The sequence below is a fragment of the Thalassophryne amazonica genome, chromosome 20, assembly GCF_902500255.1.
Source record: "Thalassophryne amazonica chromosome 20, fThaAma1.1, whole genome shotgun sequence".
Taxonomy (NCBI): domain Eukaryota; kingdom Metazoa; phylum Chordata; class Actinopteri; order Batrachoidiformes; family Batrachoididae; genus Thalassophryne; species Thalassophryne amazonica.
The window spans coordinates 22,878,494-22,902,016 of NC_047122.1; the positions used below are offsets into that span (position 1 = coordinate 22,878,494).

Genomic DNA, 23,523 nt, shown 5'->3' on the forward strand with positions numbered 1-23,523 from the left:
GTTAGAGAAGTGAGTGATCCCTTCACCAACAGAGAATTGTGGGTGGGGAAGCTATAAAACACGACATAGCTCACTCACATTACCTTTGCTAACGTGCCCTTGAGCAAGGTCCTTCATACCCATAGTGTTAGGTGAGTGTGATTGTAAAGACACTGAGCGTTTTCAATCTTTCATTTTTAAAGCAATAATTATCTGCACATTGGAGGTGTGTAATTAATAATCCATCCATTTGGGAGGTGATGGTCTAGTGGTTAAGGGTTAGGCTTAAGGCCAGAGGATCCTCGGTTCAAACTCCAGTCTGACTGGAAAATCACTAAGGGCCCTTGGGCAAGGTCCTTAAAACATAGATAGATAGATAGATAGATAGATAGATAGATAGATAGATAGATAGATAGATAGATAGATAGATAGATAGATAGATAGATAGATAGATAGATAGATAGATAGATAGATAGATAGATAGATAGATAGATAGATAGATAGATAGATAGATAGATAGATAGATAGATAGATAGATAGATAGATAGATAGATAGATAGATAGATAGATTTGTTGTCATTACAAGTGTAAAGAAATTTCTTCCTACCCAATCACCTCAGTCAAAAATACAATTAATCCACAAATATTACTAGTTGAACGTAATAATGGCACACATCAGAATTAGAACAACCATACATATACATTTAATTGTTTATAAACTTTAAGACAGTCTGTCATCCGAATTGAGGCAATGTGAATGTCGGGCAGGGTGGTGTGGGGGGGGGGGAGCAGCAGTGTCGCACGCAGCTGTGAGCGTGGGGGGGGAGTGGCAGGGCCGAGGCAAGGAGGGGGTGATAGAGGTGGGAGGGAGATGGGGCGTGCGTCATGAGTGCAGTTGAGATGAGTTCGGATCAGTCAGATGAGTTTGTATCAGTTTCTGTCAGTGTGTGCATAATGTCTGGAGTTGCCTCGACAACATCAGACCGACTGTCGGGGAGGGCAGAAGATAAGAGGGCAGCTGCATGGTTCACCAAGGCCGTAGAAATTCTTCTGGAGGAAAACAGCGGGGCATATTTACCTTCGGAGGCTGATAAGCCTGCCATGTTTTTGGTTGAGCAGAGAAAACACATTTGCACATCCTCTGACCAACCAAATCCAATTTATGAGTATTCCTTGGTCTCCGACATCTTCCTTTGCAAGGCGTACATTTGCTCTGAGATGTTATCCAAGTTACGTCTAAATTCTCAATGGTTAACACAGTCTGAGAATGTATCGCCTTGCCCAACTCATTAATCATGACGGACAGGTGAGGGGTCGTGGTTCTGGTGGCAGCCGTCTTGCCAATTCTCCAATCCCCTAGTTGCCCCCGGTGTGTAGTACCTTGCATGGCAGCACCCTGAGATCGGCGTGTGGGTGTGTTTGTGCGAATGGGTGAATGTGAGGCATAATTGTAAAGCGCTTTGAGTCTCTGATGCAGATGAAAAATGCTATATAAATGCAGTCCATTTCATTGTTAAAACCCTTTTATATCAACAGACAAACACATTCAATTTAGAGTCACCAGTTCACCAAACCTGCATGTTTTTGGAAGTGGGAGAAAGCCGGAGGGAAACCCACTAGAACATGGGGGAGCATGCAGACACCACACAGAAAGGACCAGGCGGGAAGCGATCACATGACCTTTTTGCTGTGAGGCAACAGTACTAACCACTAAGCCACTGTGCCCCTCCTGTAACATGGTAATTTTCATTACTAAGTAGGTTGTCAGTTATTTTAAGAATGAATTAGTGATTCTGTGAAATGCCTAAAATCAGTTAAAGTTCACATCACAGTGGAAAAATTTTAAAGGTAGCCGGTGTTTGGAAAATCCCATTCAAACCACTTTCCTACTGGATTATAGATTTTTAAAGTCAGACACACACAAAAAAAACAACACAGGTATTTGGTTTCAAATCCAGATGAAGCTGCTTCAGACAGTTTAACATAGGCTGAACCTTTTTACATCTTTTAAACCGGATTAAATCAGATTTAACTGGATTAAGTTGAAGTCATTTTATTGTTAATATTTTAACCCCATTTGAAGGTGTTTAATTACACTTCACCAGATGATTCTTTGGATAAAATATTAAACCAGTTTAAAATAAAATATCTCAAATAAAGCAAAAGGGAGACATGTGCCCCTTTTGTATCTAATAGTAGCAGCTCTTCGGTGGTACTGGTTCGGTACTGGTTTTTCCCTCATTCCTGTTTACAGCTGGTGTTTCTCTCCCAGCAGAGGCGGCTCAGAAAATCCTGCAGCACTAATATCGGAAAGATGGATCTCTGGCCGCCATCCGACTCTTTGGAAAAACAGCTTGAGACTTCAAATAGGGCACAGCATGGCGCAACGTTCTCACACAAGCTCCAGTTTCCATGATTTTACTCACCCTCCCACCCCTACCCCCATCCAACTTAAACATGGCTCAGCATGGATCAGTTCAGTCTGCAAAGAACAAAAGGTTTTATGTTGAATTCTCACACTGCCTGCCACAGAGGCTTATGATTCAATCCCAAATCAATTTTGTATTTCTCAGTGTCAGAAAAAACAAACAAAACCATGACCGTCATCCTAACCTCTGCCACAACGCTCACAGAAGGAGAACCTCAATACTTCACATTATCTACAGAAGATGTTGCTATGCAGATACCGTCTGTGTGCAGCGACACAAAGGAGATCTCACAAAATGTCACTATTAGACATCTCGCTTTTTCCCATACTGAATGTTAGTGCTACATGCTCACTGTCGACCGAAAGGGAATGCCTTCATTTGAAAACATTTTTCGACCATTTATACCAAATGTGAATTGATTCAGAACACACTCAAAAAAATAAATAAATAAAATAAAATAAAGTACTCACCAGATTAACTGAATTAAATTTTGTGCAAGATTTCCATACAATAAATATGAGTAACTGTGAATCAATGAAATTCAATCATATTGCACAGGTGTTCTTTGATAGAGTTGGTAGAATATACAGAGCCATCCAAAAGTATTGGAACACTTGGTATTTCACACATTTAAAATTTGTTTATGCCATTTCAAATCCAAAAAATAAAAATGTATAAAATTATCTTTCTTAACCTTAAACTGACAGCAAATCTCTACAACTTGACATAAATTAATTAAAATGTAAAGCCAAGATGATGGGTTACATAAGTAATGGAACACTACATGCAGATTTTCTAGGGAAAATGAACAGAGTAAGAATTTCATTGTGTAAATGGACTGCATTTATATAGCACTTTTCCATCTGCATCAGACGCTCAAAGCGCTTTACAATAATGCCTCACATTCACCCCAACACACCGGGAGCAACTTGGGGATTAAGGACCCTTAGCAATTTTCCGGTCAGACTGGGATTTGAACCAAAGATCCTCTGGTCTCAAGCCCAATGCTTAACCACTAGACCATAACCTCCCCTTGTGTGATACTGTGTAGTATAACTGCATGTTTTTACTGTGCACATGACAATAAAAAAACCCTTTTAATTTGCCATTTGGTATGCTTATGTATTTTGGGTCAAGGATGAATGCTGCGAAAACAGAAGTTGATAGGACTAGGGGAGGTGGAGGTGATGGTCTAGTGGTTAAGCGTTGGACGTGAGACCAGAGGATCGTCAGTTCAAACCCCAGCCTGACCGGAAAATCACTAAGGGCCCTTGGGCGAGGTCCTTAATCCCCTAGTTGCCCCCGGTGTGGGTGCCTTGCATGGCAGCACCCTCACATCGAGATGAATGTGAGGCATTATTGTAAAGACTTTGAGACTTTAGGACCTAATTCAGGCTTGTACCTGGAAACACATAGCCAAATCCCCGAAATTGCCAAATTTGGCCGAGCTGGATCCCATAGGGGAAAAAGTGATTTTTTTTGCTATATAAATGCAGTCCATTTACCATTTATGACTAATATTTTTGGAGAAATTAGCGATATTATCTAAGAACAGTGAACAATGGACATTGTGCTGCAATGCACCATGGGAGTTCAGGGGTTTTGGGATTTTCATTGTTATTATTGTAGTTCATGTTAGTTTAACAGTGTTGTTAGTGTTATTGATGTATTGTGTTTTTTAATCAATTTGGCTTTTTTGTTTGATAACTGAGAACCAACTGTTCATCAAAACAGTTGTTTTCTGTAATTTGAAATAATGTCATTAAAACGTTGACTGTAAAATGATTTTTGCTGTATGTAGCTGGATTCAGTTCCAGCCCTCAGTATTGCCATCAGTCCATTACAGGTTTGAGAGCCTGAAACATTTCTCAAACCTGGTTCATGATGAATTTCATATTTTTGTGTAAGTGCCGCATTATAACTTGCACTGACCCAAGACATGAGGAACACCGTTGCCAATTTTCATCTCTGATCATCTCGTCTGTGGGTGTTTTCTTTCTGCTCGTTGATATTCCAGGCATACACCACTGCACCCATATATCAAAAAGTCCTTTCACACTGTCCTCGTCTCCATACTGTATGAATTCTGTATTGATCTGCAGAGACCTTAATGTGACTCACAGGCAGCCAAAGACACTAAAAAAAAAGAGCTGTGTCGACTCTTTGAGACATTTACAGTATTATTTATATCTTCAGTTCGTGCAACCTGAGCACTTTCAACTTAATTCTATTCACACTGTGTAATAAGTTACTGCAAAGTCACGTGTTGTCACATATCCTCAGTGTTCTTTCTGCACGACCTCCAAAATTAATGCAGGTAAGAGAAACCTGTTATTAGGTTTAGCCAGTGTTCTAAAGAAAAAAAAGGTTACTGGTGAAAACTGAACAATTTATTGTGAAATAAATCTGTGATTTATTTCACAACCTGTTATTAGGTTTAGCCAGTGTTCTAAAGAAAAAAAAGGTTACTGGTGAAAACTGAACAATTTATTGTGAAATAAATCTGTGATTTATAAAAATGTAGAAAGTAGAACTGTTTGGTACCATTGGCAGAGACTGACACTGTGGATAAGCACCCCAGATTTACACTTAAATACACTTTGTATTTTGACCATAGAATGTAACTTTCCATTTTTGGAGGATGCGTATTTTCTGTCCCCAATAACTTTCAGGGTTCCAACCATATCGGGACCTAATTCAGGCTTGTACCTTGAAACACATAGCCGAATCCCTAAAACTGCCAAATTTGGCCGAGCCGGATCGCATAGGGGGAAAAGTAAATTTTTTCAGACCCCAGTAACTTTTAGGGTTGTAGGCTGATCATGACGATAATAAAGTATGCACTGCTCCACCCCCAGCCAAACCCTTGTGCCAAGTTTTGAGCAGATTGGCCCAGCAGCCGCTAGGAGGTAGTCCAGAAACCTACACATGACAGACACACACAAATACGTACCAGCAATTATTATAAGATGTAATGCCTCCATCAGCAACAGTGGCAGAAGAAAAAAATACTGAGCTGTCAAAACAACAGCTAGCGATTCCGGTGGGTTTAGTTGACTGCTAAAGGAACATCTGTGCAAGTCAAACAAATATCATATTGGTGTGTTATCATTTTCTGCAGTGGCAACAACCAGAGAGGAGTTTGCTCATTAACATAAAGATGATGTTCTCCTCTCACAATCATACTGCACTAATCTGCCCCCTGGTGGTAGAAGGTAGGCAGACGACGCGAACAATGATGCTTCTGGTGTGCATATTATGAGTTGTCAGAAACTAAGGGGTGCAGTGACTTCTAGTCATTTCTGGTGCTGCTCTTGTGTTATAAAGGTGGTGTTGCACATCTAATTTATTTTGGCTTCTTGTTATTTGCTCAGGGTCACCACACTGGGTCTGGTATTGATCTGCATGTTTATTTGGCTTAAGTTTTAGGCCGCTACTATTGATACGGTACCATACACAAACTGCGAATTGCCATTACAATGGCACCCATAGTAATAGCAAACATCTATTTTTTTCTTTTGCTTTTTATTGCATTGTTTTTTGTTTGTTTGTTTGTTTGTTTTTCTAAAGCCCCACAGATATATCAGTTGTCTGATAATATAGGCCAATATGACCCCTTTGCCTCATATCGGTATCAACATTACTTTTGCCGATATGAGACCCTTTATTTTACTGAATTAACAATGCAGAAAACACATTAGCTTTTGAAAATAGCGTTATTATATCATGTGCCCAGCCAAAGGCGCTCCAACAGCATTGCTTACAATGCTGTCAAGTATGACTGGGACCCCATCACCCCTTGGTCACAGAGGCAAAGTGAACAGCTGCCATTCATTTTCAGTCAGAGTAGGCATTTTAGAGCAACAAGAGACAAGTGGTTGCTATGTCACCAGGTAGACGGGGCCAAAATAGACAAGATATCAATTTTGTGCAAATACTGAGCAATGTGACACAGCAACTGCCAATCTGGGTGAAGTCAATGTGACATTTATTGGTTGGTTTGTTGTTAAATTTCTAGTTATTTACAAAGCCCATCCCAATAATATTTCTTGTCATAACAGTTTGATAATGAAATTTTAGGAATCAGTCATTTTTATGTATATATCAGCAGAAATATTGGTTTCATCAATTTTTTTTACTCTCTAACATCAGTATCACCCCACCACCCCCCCACCCCCCCAAAAAAAATCCATATGGTTGGCCTCGAGTCTTTTTTGGCAGTAGATTTATAGCCTTATAGTTACACTGCTGTCACATCTACAGAACACACATATTTATCTCCATAAACATAAATATTCTCCTCCTCCCTCATTATCATCAACTCATTGATCCCCATCTTTATCTCTCTCTCATCATTCGCTGTGTGTGTCTCTGGCCCAGTGTTGTTGCCGTGGGTTACGTAAGCTCTCCAGCAGCAGCAGCACCAAGGACACCCATGAACGCATCACACCACACCTACCAGAGACTGCGGCGCTCAGCAAAAAGCGCAACATCACTAAAAAAAAAGAGTGGGCGAGCAAGGGAGGGGAGGAAAGAGGGATGAAGGCATGCAAGGAGAGATATCTATGTCGAGAGAGAGAAAGAAAGGGTGCATAGGAGGATGCATAGAGAGAGAAGGAAGGAAAGAAGGAATAGAGAGGAGTGAGATGATGGCTAAAGAGAAAGGAGGAAAGATGAGAATATGTAGAGAAGGGAGAGAGAGAGAGAATGGCTGGGAGGAAGGAGAGAGCAAGAGAGATGGAGGACGAAATGTAGAGTGGAAATGAGGCAAGGTGAATGAGATGAGAGATAAATTAAATGAAGAAGAAAGAGAGCGAGGATGTTCAGATTAACACGTAGTTAAGCTTCAGTTATCACCCACGTATTCCCTCACTATCTCTAGGACACCACTTTGAGTTTTCTGGGCATTTCCTTGAAACTCTCCAGCTGCTCTGAGGCCGGCGTCAGTGATGCCCAAACCTTGTCTATCCCATCCATGCTACAACAGGAACAATAACGCGCGGCTCCGTTAGGAAAGTTAAACCAAACATAAAGTCTGAAGCCTAAAAAAACTGAACTCCAAATTGTAAAACTTAACGAGGGTCGACTTTAAGATGATTGTGACGAGCACAGTTTGACCTGTGGACCCGTTTGGATGTTAGACTTGGTACTTCACGGCCTGAGAGCCCCTAGAGAAATAAAAGTTCAGCTTCAGTGATGTTCACCTTGGAATCTAACGGTGTAACAACTAATCATGTGAAAAGAAAAAGAAAAAGGGAAATATTTTAAGTAAAAACAGGAAAACCTCTCCTATCCTAGTTAAATCACAGCATAGGGGGCCCAAATGACAGCGTAGGGGATCCAAATCACAGCTAAGGCCCCCTATGCTCAACTGCCACTGGTGAAAGCCCTGAATAATAGAGGGTGGGCAGATCGATCCTAATATCAATACCAACACTGGTATTGATATTGAACGATCCTCGTGTAAAAAGATCGATACTCAAGCTTTTTTCTCTCCCGCGCGCACTGACTGATGCACACGCAGATTCATCAAAGTCTACTCTCTGTAAGAGCAGCGCTGCACTGTGTCATACAACACAGAGCAGTGCACCCTTGTATTGTGGTTTGTCAGCCCTCTACCTCAGGAGATTTTGTTTTGTGTTGTGTGATATTTTTTTTAAACAAAAATGTTGATTGTGATAATAAAGTATTTTGTTGTCATGTACAATGTTTGGAGAAACTCTATTCTAGGTCTTTTGGATCCTTTGGATCTATGAAGCTCAAATATGAAAAAGTATTGGTATCGATATCGGCGATACTGGGCCTGTATTTACTTGGTATCGGATCAATACCAAAATTCCCGGTATCGCCCACCTCTACTGAATAGAAATCAGAAAAACAAGACTGTGAGAAATACTGAAGCTTCCTCTTTGAATTCCAGGTGAGTTTCAGAAGCGTTTTTTTCCCAACAGCACCACACAGAGCTGCTGTGTGGAACTGCAGCTTTCATGCGCCATAACTATGAAAACTTGGAAGACCAATGGACGCTTGGGATCTGTGTTGCAGATGATGAAAAGCCTCAGTATTTCCACTGTCTGTGCCCAACCCTGTCTCACGGCATCAGGCAAGTAGCTACCTGCTCCCGGTGGAACCTGGACACGTCGGTATAAGGACAAGCACCGGCACGATGGCCCTCTGGGCCTGTGTAGGAAGTGCTTGTTCTAGACATACAAATTGTTTTTTCTTAAGATGCTACTGGAACCCTAAAGCTTTTGGGGGGCATTTAAAGACTTTTTCCTTATTGGACGGACCTCCACACATCTTCACACCGCAACATCCCCAAATTTGGCAATGGGATTGAAATTTACATGAATCCTGTGTGTATATTTAATCGTAACAGAGCTCAACCTGCGTCACAAACTGCATGTGTGACTGCTTTCAGTAATATCACTGAGAAATGCAGTAAAATGTCAAAACAAAATCCAAATTTCTTTAAGCAAATGAAAGATATTTTTATTTATTTATTACCCTGCACGCCGGCAAAGCAGGCCGTTATCCCGTGTGTGTGTGCGCGCATGTGTGAACAAGATAACTAAAAAGCAGCTAAATGTATTTTCACCCAACTTGATGGGAATATTACTTAGGTCGATATCTTGAGATGATTAACTTTCGGATCAGACAAAAGTCAAGGTCAATAAAAAAACAAGGTATTAAAGCATTTACTGCTATATCTTCACAAACCAATAGGGCTGGAGAGATTATCTAAAGTTGGTATTGATCCACAGAAAAAAAAATGTGGTTGATTGGTACACTTACTTGGTATCATGATGAAGTCATGTTTATTAAAAATAAAATAAAATAAAATTCCAGTGTGGCAGCACGTGCAGGATTTTAATCAGCCTCTGATGCCTCTTTTTTCTTTTTTAAAAGATCCAGAATCCACATCTGCTAATGCATCATTGCTCTAAATAATATTGATTATCTTTTCCCATTTTTTAAATTTCATTTATTTATTTATTTATTTATTTTTAAAGAGAAGGGAAACCTCCTGCAGAGCATTGGAGCATTATTTTATATTTGCTGTCTTTTTTACATCATTAATATCAATCAATCAATAATATAAATTCACACCTTTGTATGAATTTATATATTATGTATGGTAAAGCATCCATTGTCTGAATGTGTCCGCTGTCTGCACAGATTCTGTGTATAAAGATGAAGCCAAGCCGTCTTCATCGCCCCTCAGTGGCCAGTCTTACTTGGGTATTAGACCACAAAATTACAAAATCACCTGCCGACAAATATTAACTTGCTGAAATGGTGCATTGGATTTATACACACAGACATACACGTATATTACATATACATAGAGACAGAGAGAGAGTCATGAATATACGTGCACTCACATGCACACACACATTATCAGCTATTTTTGAAGAATCATGCAAAATACTTGATCCAGCACAGTAGCCCCCCCCCCCCCCCCCCCAAAAAAAAATATACCGAAGCACCGCTCTGACTCTCATATGGCATCATTCTGCAGTGAGCAATCAACAAGAATACAGCTCAAAAAAATTAAAATTCTAATAATGTCCAGACACACAATGGATGGAAAAAGAAAACAGCTCAAAGAGGAATGAAAGAGGAAGATAAAAGAAGAGATTTTCTGTCTTTACCTGCTGCCTCTGTGGCCTGCCTTCCACAGCCAGTGAGGAAAATAGTGAAGCAGGAGAGAGAGAGAGAGAGAGAGAGAGAGAGAGAGAGAGAGAGAGAGAGAGAGAGGAGAGAGGAGGGTGTAACAGGGGGGAGGGGAGATGACTCAGAGAGAGATGAGAGGAAGAGGAGGAGATGGATGGAACGCTGGGATGAAGGGATAAGGACGGGGTGCTGCTGCACCTCATCACCCAGCAGGGAGGTAAAAATAGAACGAGGGAGGATGGAAGGTTTTTCTCTCTCTCTCTGTCTCCCTCCATCATTGCAGTGGGGTTCAATGTAATGTATCTACACTTACATAAGCCGCCATGAAGAGATGTGAGAATCGATGCAGCAGAAACTGTGTCACCCCAGTGGACGGTCCGCAGTGAAGCTCTGGTCCAGAGTCTGGACGGTGAGGACGAGGCCCTTCTGTCTCCTCTTCTGTCACTTTTCTACGGCTCACTGTGGAGCCGTTTTGTTTGTGTTTGTGCCGCGGCCTAACTGCCGGCGTTACCCCGCGCATCTGTGGTCCTGCCCTGGAGTCGGTCCAAACTGTGACCTTCGCAGCAGCCTGTGAACCCACTGTTTCACAGTTGTGACCGCCTCCTAGTGATGCTGTCAAACTCACCAAACCAACAGCGCATCCATGGTTGCGTGTGGTCACATCGAGGTCAAACCGGAGAAAGAAAACCAGTTTAAACTCTTTAAATGGATTCTGGTCACAGTTACATTACAGCTCAGGATTACTGGCTGTGCGGTCATATTTGGAACATGGAGTATGATTTTTTGTTTGCATTATTGTAAATATACGGAGCCGGAAGCATGGTGGTCATTTTTCCCGCGGCACAGCCAGCAGGTTTGACGTCAATCAGTCAGGCAAAATTTCAAATTGTGAACAGATTACTGATTTTCACCAAGCTTGGTATTTATATTACACATAGTGACCCAACATGCCAATTCATTTGGAGTCAAAAGGTCAAATTTCAAGGTCACTGATGTGTACTTTGTTCAAATCTTTGTTTTTAATGGCCCAATTATCACCAAACTTGGTGTGAGTGTTCAGTACATTGAACACTCACACCACTTGAGTGATAACTTGAATATTAAACATAATGCATTCTGTAAAAGAAAACATTTTAGTGGCAGCAACAAGTAAGTCCACTGTTGGTGTCTAATATCCTATTCAGAGGTTAAACTGGTTGTTGTGGGAGCATTTTGGGGTTTTTTTGTGCAGCGTCCTTGAAACACTGAAGGCGAAGCGCTTTATGTGGACTGCAGAGTGACACTGATGCACACTGACAAGGCAAGAGGGGGAATTCAGTGCTTTCTGTGCTTCCGACACCTCTTTGGACGTCGTACTTGTGGATGAGACTCGACGCAACACACCGCTCCACCTGTGTGCATGTGTCGTGCATGTTTGTGTGTCGTTATGTGCGAGAGATAATCTTTAATTAAATTCTTTACTTTAATGGGATTATGTTTGGAAGACGAGCAGCACAATGTCCTTGACTTCCATCCACCAGTTAGCCATGGGTGACCGAGAGAGACAGAAAGACATACACAGAGATAGACAGACAGACACAGAGATAGACAGAGAGACAGATAGACATACGCAGAGATAGAGAGACAGACAGACAGACACAGACAGAGAGACAGACAGACATACACAGATATGGTATGGTAGAGTGGCCAGACGGAAGCTGCTCCTTAGTAAAAGGCACATGGCAGCCCACCTGGAGTTTACCAAAAGGCACCTGAAGGACTCTCAGACCATGAGAAACAAAATTCTCTGGTCTGATGAGACGAAGATTGAACTATTTGGCGTGAATGCCAGGGATCATGTTTGGAGGAAACCAGGCACCATCCCTACAGTGAAGCATGGTGGTGGCAGCATCATGCTGTGGTGGTGTTTTTCAGCAGCAGGAACTGGGAGACTAATCAGGATTGAGGGAGAGATGAATGCAGCAATGTACTGTTGTGGTGTACCCTCCATTCATGTCTCTGTCCTGCGTGAGTGTCCTCAGTGTCCAGCCCCCTGTCTTTTTCTGTGTCTACGTTTGTGTGTTTATTGTCTTTTGCCGCACCCCTTTTGTATTCAGTGTGTGCTCTTCCCTGTCAGTCATTCCTGTGTGTTCTCCTGGAGGTTTGTCCTTTGTCTGTGTCTGTGGTCTGTCTGTTCATTTTGTGATCAGTCCTCTGTCTGTGTGGTCTGTATGTTTCCCCTGTACCGAGTTCACCATATCTTTGTGTTTCTTGCTCATCAGTTTTCATTATGTGTTTCATAGGTTTATCATGTTTTGGCCCCCAGTTTGCACTTGGTTCACTTTTGAGTTCCATGTTTATTTTCTCTGTGTTCCTTGATTTAGTTTTTGGTTATTATTTACTTCTTGTTGTAGTTTGTGCTTAGATTGCATCTTGATTTGTTCTTAGTCTTCGTGTTAGTTTTTTTCCACTGTTGTACTTTAACTTTTGAGTTCTACATTTGTTTTTGCATCATGTATTTTTGGATTGAGATTGTAGGTTGTGAGTTCCTCTGTTGTGTTGTGTTTTGTTGTTGTTATGTTTTATTTAATTTTCTACTCACCCTTAGATGTCTGTATAGTTTTGAGTTACCTTTTGGTTGTTAGTTTGTCATGTGACCTTTGACCCTGTATCCCTAATTTACACACCTGTCCTTCATTAGTTTGCTTTTGTATTTAAGCAGCGCCTTTTCCTTGTTTGTTTGCTGGTTTCTTCGTGTTGGTCCCTCCTGTGATTTTTCATGCTCTTCACTGGCTTCCTGTCTCTGTGAGGTCAGATTTTAAGGTTATGATATTAACCTATAAAATTATTCACGGACCAGCACCTCCCTACTTAGCTGATCTAATTAAACCCTACGTACTGGCCCAGGCTGTGCATTCTCAGGGCGCAAGGCTACTTTGTGTCCTTAGGGTGAATAAAAAGTCCGCAGGTCACAGAGCTTTCTCTTATCGTGAACCTGTTTTGTGGAATGATCTCCCTTCATCAATGAAGCAGTTAGATTCTGTAGAGACTTTCAAGTCCAGATTTAAGACACATTTATTCTCCCTCTCATATGGCGAGCATACTGTTGTAGTACGGAACTATGCTTACTATCTTTTTAAATTAATTTTATTAGTAATGGAACAGGTCTTGGCCTCAACTTTATCTAAATTGTGGGTCTGTTAGTGAAGCTTGGGGCTCGCGGCTGGCAACCTCCTTACTATTTTCTCTGCTTTCCTGTTGATTTAATATTGATGAATTATACCTTAGATGTGGTTTTTCCAGCCAACTGATTCTGCTCTTTTTCTCTCTGTCCAAGGTGCGGAGGGAAATGCACAGGAGTGGCGTCTGTAGACAATGGGATGCTGGCCTGACCACAAGATGCCTTGCCTGAAGCTGATGCAGCAGATGTCTTAAATTCCTGTTTTCTGTTTCTTCAGCTCTGTAAAACTTTGAAAAACCTTGTAACTGTTAGAATGGCCTAAGCAGTGGGTCACCCCTCTGAGTCTGGTCTGCTTGAGGTTTCTTTCTCAATATCATCAGAGGGAGTTTTTCCTTACCACTGTCGCCTCTGTGCTTGCTCTAGTAATTGGTAAGGTTAGACCTTACTTGTGTGAAATGCCTTGAGGCAGCTTTATTGTGATTTGGCGCTATATAAATGTAAAAAATTAAACTGAAACTGAATTGAGTACCTACAGATTCTTTCTTATGCTGCCGGTCTGCTCTGTGTCAGCCTGATCCCATCAGATCTCAGAAGCTAAGCAGTGCGGCATCTGGTTAGTACTTGGATGATCTGGAGATATCTGAAAATGGCTGTGCACTGATGCTCCCTATCCAACCTGATGGAACTTGAGAGCTGCTGCAAAGAGGAATGGAAAAAACTGCCCAAAGATAGGTGCACCAAGCTTGTGGCATCATATTTATGAAGACTTGAGGCTGTAATTGCTGCCAAAGGTGCATCAACATTGAGCAAAGGGTGTGAATACTTATGTATGTATGATTTCTTATTTTTTATTTTAATGAATTTGCAAAAAAATAAATAAAATAAAAACTTTTTTCATGTTGTCATTATGTGAGTAGAATTTTAAGGAGAAAAATGAATTCACTCCTTTTTGGAATAAGGCTGTAACATATGTGGAAAAAGTGAATCGCTGTGAATACTTTCTAGATGTATTAAATGTTGTATTTTAATTATTTATATAATTGCTTTGTCTTGTTTGTTTGTTTGTTTGTTTGTTTGTTTGTTTGTTTGTTTGTTTGTTTGTTTGTTTGTTTGAGCCCAGGCCAACAAGCACTGAACAACACGCGGTGTATTTTATCGCCCCCTGGTGGTCATTCAGGTTTTAATGCGTAAAGATGGATTGACAAAAACAACAGCAAACAAAACAGGTACACAGCTACGTTCACGCACGGAATATTATGTACAATAAAGTACCAAATAAATAATGGCAGATTAATCAAAACGAAAGCCATCTGTTTCAGTTCTAGTTTCTCATGCCTCCAGTGAAACTGCACGTGTGATATATTATCAGAAACCTGTGGAGCTTGTTTTTAAAATAAATAAATAAATGCATCGAAACAACAAGACATACACTCTCACACTTTTGGTTATGTATCGTATTATGGAAATCCTTCTCAATTTATGCTGTTTCCAGACATCCTAAACGCACTAGTTAATTGCATTTAAATGTATTCAACTAAATGACATTTAATGTATCTAAAATTATTAAATATATTGACATATTTATTTAAATATGCTTTCGGCCAACTTTTCTTACATTAATAACAAAATAAATAATTGCTTTTTATTCGTAGTAAATGTATCTGAAATGTAAATTTAATTAAATTTATCTTGTTTATTTGACTCCGCAAGATGGCTTCAACTGGCTCCTTTCTTGAATGTGAAAAAAGTTCAAATGCATTCATACGCCGTCAAATTTTGTTTATGTTTCTCCGTTATATTATGCGTTTTCTGGTGCTAATGGGCTTCCATACCGTCTTTCTCCATCGTGTAAGTGCGGACTTTACAGAGTGCACCTGAATGCAGCACGGCAGAAGCAGTAGCTGCGGACGGACACGGTAAGAGCTGTCACTGTTATTACCTGAGATTTATAAACCGATCAATATCGGCGGTGAAATGGCTAGCAAATATATGTTGTTTTGAGGTTGTTGTTTTTTTTTATCTCTGCTATAAAAGTTATGACTGACATTTGACAGCTAAGCTAACCGGCCGGCTGCTAACTGTGCTATTTCGCCTGTGAATTAAAAAGTTGCGCTGTAACATTTGTAAAACCATACGACAGTTTAACAGCTTTTTGTTAACATTTTTTTCTTGTGTACTATTGTTTAGGTTTTGATTTTTCTTTTCAACTCACACCAAACATGCCGTTTTGGCTCCGGGTAGATGAAGTTAGCTAGCTCCCGAGGAGGAAACTTTTTCTTTGAAGTGCTGTCGGTAGTCACCGAAGTGTCACTTTTGTTATGTTTAAGTTTATTAAAGAAACCATGTAATGAAGCGTCTTATGGTCAGGGTGTGATTTTTGTAAGCTGTTGCTGCGATTTGCTACGCGGAAGTGACGGAAAGGCACCACCCGGTTACGTTCTTGTGTCGTGTAGCCAAATCTCAAGTTTGACAACAAGCGCTCGTATCGGTATTTAAAAGTTGACCAGGTTATTTAATGTATTATCACGTCTTTCCTTGTTACGCACGTGAGCCAAACTGATAATACTAGTCATCATAGTGACGAGAACAAATGTGTGCGGTCTCAAAGCGTAATAAAATAATACAATAATTGTGAATACTTCAGAAATCTTACAATTTCCAAGGATAATTGTTACACCTTTCAATTTTAATAAGGTCATCACTAAAGAGTGCTTTTTAAAAGCAGTTTCCCGTTACAACACACTAAACGAAGCAGCTGTTTTGAAATGTTTGAAATTGGTTCATAGGCTATTGGCCAAACTTGGTACTTCAGGGTGCAATAATGGTGTGCCTAAATTGTCAACATTACCTATGTCACCCCTGACATTGGGGTGAATGTGAGGCATGATTGTAAAGCGCTTTGAGCGTCTGATGCAGATGGAAAAGCGCTATATAAATGCAGTCCAGTTACCATTTTACCTCTGGTAGCTTTGGATTTGATTTACTTAATTTACAACAACTATCACACTAAAGATGAAAAGAGAGTGCATTCAAATAAATTATGATAAAGGAATATAAAATAAGTAAAATGTCTGCATTTGTTATTGTGCTTGAGCCCCATCCAGTCTTTGTCATAAAGAAGGACAAATAAAATATTTTGAGGCAGGTTTATATAGCCACACCAACATTTGCTCAACTTTTCTTTGACCCAAAGATCATCTCACTGTTTGACTGCAGTTCTATGGACAAACTGAGGTCAGAATATTTCCTCTACCTCTATTTGTTGCTCTGTAGCTAATGAGTTCAAAAGAAAGTTTCCACAATTATTTATACATTTGTTTATTTTAAGAAATTGTAGGCACCAAACTGTTTTGAGTGATTTTAGAGCAGATTTGTCTTGTTAAAAACCATCTCTAATTGCAACAATTCTATGACTGTTTGTGTGTGATTTTTACTGCAAAAGAATAATACGAGGTCTGTCCAAAAAGTATCGGACCTTTTTATTTTTTGAAAAAACCATATGGATTTGAATCACGTGTGATTGCATCAGCCAAGCTTGAACCTTCGTGCGCATGCGTGAGTTTTTTCACACCTGTCGGTTGCGTCATTCACCTGTGAGCAGGCTTTGTGTGAGCAGTGGTCCACCCCTCTCATCAGATTTTTATTGCGAATAAATGTCTGAACGATTTGGAGCTTTGCTGCATCAAATTTTTCCAGAAACTGTGAGAGACCTCCAGCTGGACACCATTCGGAAAATTTAGATGGCTTTCAGCGACGATTTTATGGGGATTACACAGATTAAGGAGTGCTCCAGCCGGTTTAAAGACCGCCCACAGCAGCTGAGAGTGCGCCGCGCTCCGAGCGCCGATTGACAGGCTGAAACAACCAGATCATTTCCAACGTGAAGGCTTTGTTGATCCGGGACGTCGTCTGACTTTCACAAAAAAGGCAGAAGGCGTGGACATCAGCACTTTTTCGGCACATTCTACTGTTACATGAGTTTTTTTCATGGAAAGAGAAGCGGAGGATTGCACCACCGTGCCGCTCATGACGCGGGACAAAACCACCTCCGTGTTGGTCTCACAGGACGGCTTTCAGGTGGCTTTCAGATGGCTTTCAGATGGCTTCCGGTTGCTTTTCAGTCGTGTGAGTATCCGAGAAATTGTGCATGAGGTGGACATGCCCCATCATGTCCTGTGAGGCTTCATCACGGCGTTGCTTTGTGCCATGCAGCTCCACCATGACGCGCGGAATTCCTCCGCTCCTCTTTCCATGACAAAAACTCCTGTAACAGTGGAATGTGCCGTTCATTTCTAAAGTGGACGCTGTCTTGATCCGGTATGTCGTCTGACTAGCACAGGAATTGCGTAAGACGTGGACATCAGCACTTTTTCGGCACATTGAGATAGACGTGCAGAGGAATTCCACGCATCACGGCGGAGCCGCATGGCGCAAAGCAACGCCGTGATGAAGCCTCACAGGACATGTTGGGGCATGTCCAGCTCATGCACAATTTCTCAGATACTCACACGACTGAAAAGCAACCGGAAGCCGTCTGAAAGCCACCTGAAAGCCGTCCTGTGAGACCAACACGGAGGTGATTTTGTCCCGCGCCATGAGCGGCACGGTGGTGCAATCCTCCGCTTCTCTTTCCATGAGAAAAACTCCTGTAACAGTAGATTGTGCTGATGTCCACGCCTTCTGCCTTTTTTGTGAAAGTCAGACGACGTCCCGGATCAACAAAGCCTTCACGTTAGAAATGATCTGGTTGTTTCAGCGGGGTTTCAGCCTGTCGATCGGCGCTCGGAGCGTGGCGCGCTCTCAGCTGCTGTGGGCGGTCTTTAAACCGGCTGGAGCACTCCTTAATCTGTGTAATCCCCATAAAATCATCGCTGAAAGCTATCTAAATTTTCCGAATGGTGTCCAGCTGGAGGTCTCTCACAGTTTCTGGAAAAATTTGATGCAGCAAAGCTCCAAATCGTTCAGACATTTATACGCAATAAAAATCTGACGAGAGGGGTGGACCACTGCTCACACAAAGCCTGCTCACAGGCGAATGATGCAACCGACAGGCGTGAAAAAACTCACGCATGAAGGTTCAAGCTTGGCTGATGCAATCACACGTGATTCAAATCCATATGGTTTTTGCAAAAAATAAAAAGGTCCGATACTTTTTGGACAGACCTCGTATTAGTGATGTTGACCGATGGGGATAGTTTATGACCTAAAGGAATTTTTGACATTGTGTTGTTGGTGAACGAACGAAATTTCCCAATACAGATGCTGTTTTGTTTTTGTTTTTTAAATACAAAAACTAATAAGTTGCTAAAATTGGATCTGGCAAACATGTATATAGATTGAAACAGGTGTGTAGCCAGGAGCAGAGACTGAGGTCTTCCTCTGCTCCCCCTGTTCTTCAATGCAACTTCAGCATGAAATCCTCTTGGATTTCTGCAGACCCACAGTTACATATCACACTTTAATTAGTTGAGTTAAATAAAATGTTTAGTAGATTAGTGAAAAATATACCGCCGCAACCAAAAAAATGTGTGGAGTCCTTTAAGTGGTATTCCTCCTAAACATTTTGGTGGATTTCCATGAAACTTCACGCTACAGGAGCACAACATGAAGATGGACATAAAAGAAAATAGTTCCACTCCAGTGCATCAAAGGGGAGATAAAAATGTACTTGTTTTGTTACTACGTGTTGCATATACACAGACAGGTTGATGAATTTGTTAATTCAGGTATTTTATCACAGAACTCATAAGACGTGAGGAAATAGTACAGCAGAGCCAGTCGCATTATTTTGTGAGCTTGATCACATATCTGTAGTTCTTGCTGCTGTTAATATAATTTAACAACAAACAAAATCCCCAAAGTTTTATTTCAAATTGTTGAATGTGAGGACAAGTAAAATATTTAAAACTGTCTTACGTCTATGTTGGATCCAGTTTTAAACCAGTGTACATCAAGGGTAGCATGGTTTAAAGTAATTTTAAGCTGATTTAAAGGCATTCTAGACTGACAGGTCTGCCTGCATTGCTGCCAGTCAGGTCTCAAGATTGTTCCAAAACTGTGGTGTATGTATCAATGCACAACAGCAGTGTATCCTACCACAACTAAGATAGATATCAGAGGTTTTAAACAGAGTTAAATTAATGGTAAACTGGTTTAAGATTAATATGACCTCTTTTGTAACTCGTTCTCAGATGCTAATGGAATGCATTTTAATTTTGGAGTGTTTGTCAGTAAAACTAATTGAAAGATGCCTCCAAATTATATGTATTTTAACTTTTTAAAATATTTATTTTATGGCCCAAGCCTGATCAAGTAATCACAAAATAATTTGCAGTTTATTCAGTCGTGACAGTAATGCTTACTTATACTTCTATTTAATTAGCTGTAATAATGCTAATTTGTTTCTGAGTCAGCACAGTCAATTTTATGCAGCTCTCTGCAAAAGTTTTTGTTTTTCACAACACGCTATGCCAGATGGCGAAAACAGCAAAAAGTTTATAAATGGCCAAATTCTTATGGACTTGATCTCATCACTCATCCTGATACAACTGGTGGCATGATTCCTTCACTTAATGTCTGCATGGCTCGACAGATTTCCAGTGGCCCAAACAAAGAACTAGTGATGAAGCTGTCGCCCAAACCTTCCAACTATTGTTGTCTTAATGAGCAGCAGCGTCGGCATGCGAGTAGCTCAATGTTCTAGCAGTCACAGGATGGCTGGTCAAAGTAAATGAGATACACGATGGCTTATGTTTTATTCAACACAGTGCCTCTGTGCATGATGCTCTCAGCACCCTTGTGGACCTCTGTTTTACTACCCATAAAACTTTCTCATGTTATTAATGTGAAATCGAGACTATATTGCTCTGTCTGAATCAACCTTTTAATCTCTTCGACATTCTTGCCTTGTAATATCACAAGGATCTGTTGGATATAAACAGAAGTTCAGACTGAAAAGTAACAATAAAGTAAACATTCTAACTGTGGGTTCAGGCTTTACATGTTAACTTTGGAAAAATGTCTTAAAATTGGTGAGACATGGCCGATTTCACAATTTTATAAAATGATTTGTGATTTTATGCAGATCAGGTCCAACCGTTTACATCTTGTTGATTGAACTTGAGTTGATTGTTGGTGAATGATGCTGCTGTCAGATTGATGTTTGTGTCCGTAAATGTTCTTAGATGCAGACGATAAAGTGTGTGGTGGTGGGTGACGGTGCTGTGGGGAAAACCTGCCTTCTCATCTCTTACACCACCAACAAGTTTCCCTCAGAGTACGTCCCCACGGTGAGTTTGTCGGCAAGATGGTGCATTGATCACATCATGTTGTACAGTTTTACTTGGAAAGCTCAGCGTGCCCCCCCCCAAAAAAAACAAAACAAGATGAGATCGATTTTTTTTTTTTGTTGTTTTTTGTTTTTTGATTGAATAGACGAAAGAATATGCAAAAGGCATTTTTGAAATGACCAGTGCAAGTTGCATTGAATTTTTTCCCCAAAATTTACTTATTTTAACAGACAACTGTGAATTTTTTTCCCCTAAGTTAGTCAATCAGCCCTGATTTAAACCTGGTTTGTTTCCAAATGTATAAATAAATTAGTACATATACATGACATGCAAAAAGATCAAATTATTGCATCAGTCTGACTAAAACCAGACTTTTAAAATTGTTAGTCCAACTGAAATTGGACTAAACTGAGCTTGAGTTAGCCGAGACTTTCCGCTCGAGCTCCACAGTTTCCTCCCCAGCCTTTGACCCGGAGGTAGGAGAGGAAGACAGTTACATGGTTGCGCTTGTTTGTAATATGATTAACGTGTGCAGAAAATATGAAATGTATGGCGCTACAACTAGCTGAAAGGGGTACAGCACCACCTGCCATGGCAGAGTTAAACATACTTTGGTTAGTAAATCTATTCCTCCCGCTGTCTGTGTACTGGATGCCCAATTGAATGACCATGTCGAGCTATAGCTGTAGCTTGACTAAATCACATGTAAACATACTGAGTGGCTCACAGAAGCATTGGCTTTTAATAGACTTTGATGGTTGTTTTGATTCCTGAGCAGTGTGCAGAATTCTAACTACTTTTTTTAACACATATATCTATATTATACAACCCCTGGCAAAAATTATGGAATCACCGGCCTCGGAAGATGTTCATTCAGTTGTTTAATTTTGTAGAAAAAAAGTAGATCACAGACATGACACAAAACTAAAGTAATTTTAAATGGCAACTTTCTGACTTTAAGAAACACTATAAGAAATCAGGAAAAAAAATTGTGGCAGTCAGTAACGGTTACTTTTTTAGACCAAGCAGAAGGAAAAAAATATGGAATCACTCAATTCTGATGAAAAAATTATGGAATCATGAAAAACAAAAGAACGCTCCAACACATCACTAGTATTTTGTTGCACCACCTCTGGCTTTTATAACAGCTTGCAGTCTCTGAGGCACGGACTTAATGAGTGACAAACAGTACTCTTCATCAATCTGGCTCCAACTTTCTCTGATTGCTGTTGCCAGATCAGCTTTGCAGGTTGGAGCCTTGTCATGGACTATTTTCTTCAACTTCCACCAAAGATTTTCAATTGGATTAAGATCCGGACTATTTGCAGGCCATGACATTGACCCTATGTGTCTTTTTGCAAGGAATGTTTTCACAATTTTTGCTCTATGGCAAGATGCATTATCATCTTGAAAAATGATTTCATCATCCCCAAACATCCTTTCAATTGATGGGATAAGAAAAGTGTCCAAAATATCAACGTAAACTTGTGCATTTATTGATGATGTAATGACAGCCATCTCCCCAGTGCCTTTACCTGACATGCAGCCCCATATCATCAATGACTGTGGAAATTTACATGTTCTCTTCAGGCAGTCATCTTTATAAATCTCATTGGAACGGCACCAAACAAAAGTTCCAGCATCATCACCTTGCCCAATGCCGATTCGAGATTCATCACTGAATATGACTTTCATCCACAGTCCACGATTGCTTTTCCTTAGCCTATTGTAACCTTGTTTTTTTCTGTTTAGGTGTGAATGATGGCTTTCGTTTAGCTTTTCTGTATGTAAATCCCATTTCCTTTAGGTGGTTTCTTACAGTTCGGTTACAGACATTGACTCCAGTTTCCTCCCATTCGTTCCTCATTTGTTTTGCTGTGCATTTTTGATTTTTGAGACATATTGCTTTAAGTTTTCTGTCTTGACACTTGTCTTCCTTGGTCTACCAGTATGTTTGCCTTTAACAACCTTCCCATGTTGTTTGTATTTGGTCCAGAGTTTAGACACAGCTGACTGTGAACAACCAACATCTTTTGCAACATTGCGTGATGATTTACCCTCATTTAAGAGTTTGATAATCCTCTCCTTTGTTTCAATTGACATCTCTCGTGTTGGAGCCATGATTCATGTCAGTCCACTTGCTGCAACAGCTCTCCAAGGTGTGATCACTCCTTTTTAGATGCAGACTAATGAGCAGATCTGATTTGATGCAGGTGTTAGTTTTGGGGATGAAAATTTACATGTACATTTAATTTATTCCTCAGAATTGAGTGAGTCCATATTTTTTTCCCTCTGCTTGGTCTAAAAAAGTAACCGTTACTGACTGCCACAGTTATTTTTCCTGATTTCTTATAGTGTTTCTTAAAGCCAGAAAGTTGCCATTTGAAATGACTTTAGTTTTGTGTCATGTCTGTGATCTGCTTTTTTTTCTACAAAATTAAACAACTGAATGAACATCCTCCGAGGCCGGTGATTCCATAATTATTGCCAGGGGTTGTAGTAGCCAAGTGGCCTATGCGTGTGTGTATGGCTTCAATCACGGAAATACTGGGGAGAGCCGACATTTGCTGTTTGCTAGGCTTATGGCTTATGTATGGCTTTTGCCTTACAATATAAAGCGCCTTGGAGCGACTGTTTGTTGTGATTTGGCGTTATATAAATAAAATTGATTTGATTTATGTATTTTGAGTCAAAGATGAGCTCTGCCATTTGAAGCAGACCTTTGATAGAACTAATATTTTTGGAGAAGCTACAGATATTGCATAATGACACTAAACAATGGATGTTGATAATTACATTCTGGGCTCACACGCCATTCCAGCAAATTGTCAGATGTTACATCTGAGATGCAACCGTAGCTTTAATCTGTTTCTGTGAAATAATATCCTATACTCTACTGCACTATGAAGCCATCCAGACCGTCTGCCCGAGGTGTTGGTCATTACCAAAAAAGTGGCAACAGCTACCATACTTATTCTGAAAGCCTGGA

The 23,523-nt window shown here is 40.4% G+C and overlaps 1 protein-coding gene across 1 annotated transcript in view; it reads left to right on the forward strand.

Moving 5' to 3' along the window:
* The first annotated feature begins 15,076 nt into the window (after positions 1-15,076).
* The window catches only part of LOC117501335 (cell division control protein 42 homolog), an 80,651-nt gene continuing 72,204 nt past the window's right edge, over positions 15,077-23,523 (forward strand). Inside the window, exons 1-2 of the mRNA XM_034160191.1 lie at positions 15,077-15,161; positions 20,430-20,534. Coding sequence (XP_034016082.1) covers positions 20,430-20,534 — 105 coding nt within the window. The 5' untranslated portion in view covers positions 15,077-15,161. The remainder of the gene's footprint in view (positions 15,162-20,429; positions 20,535-23,523) is intronic.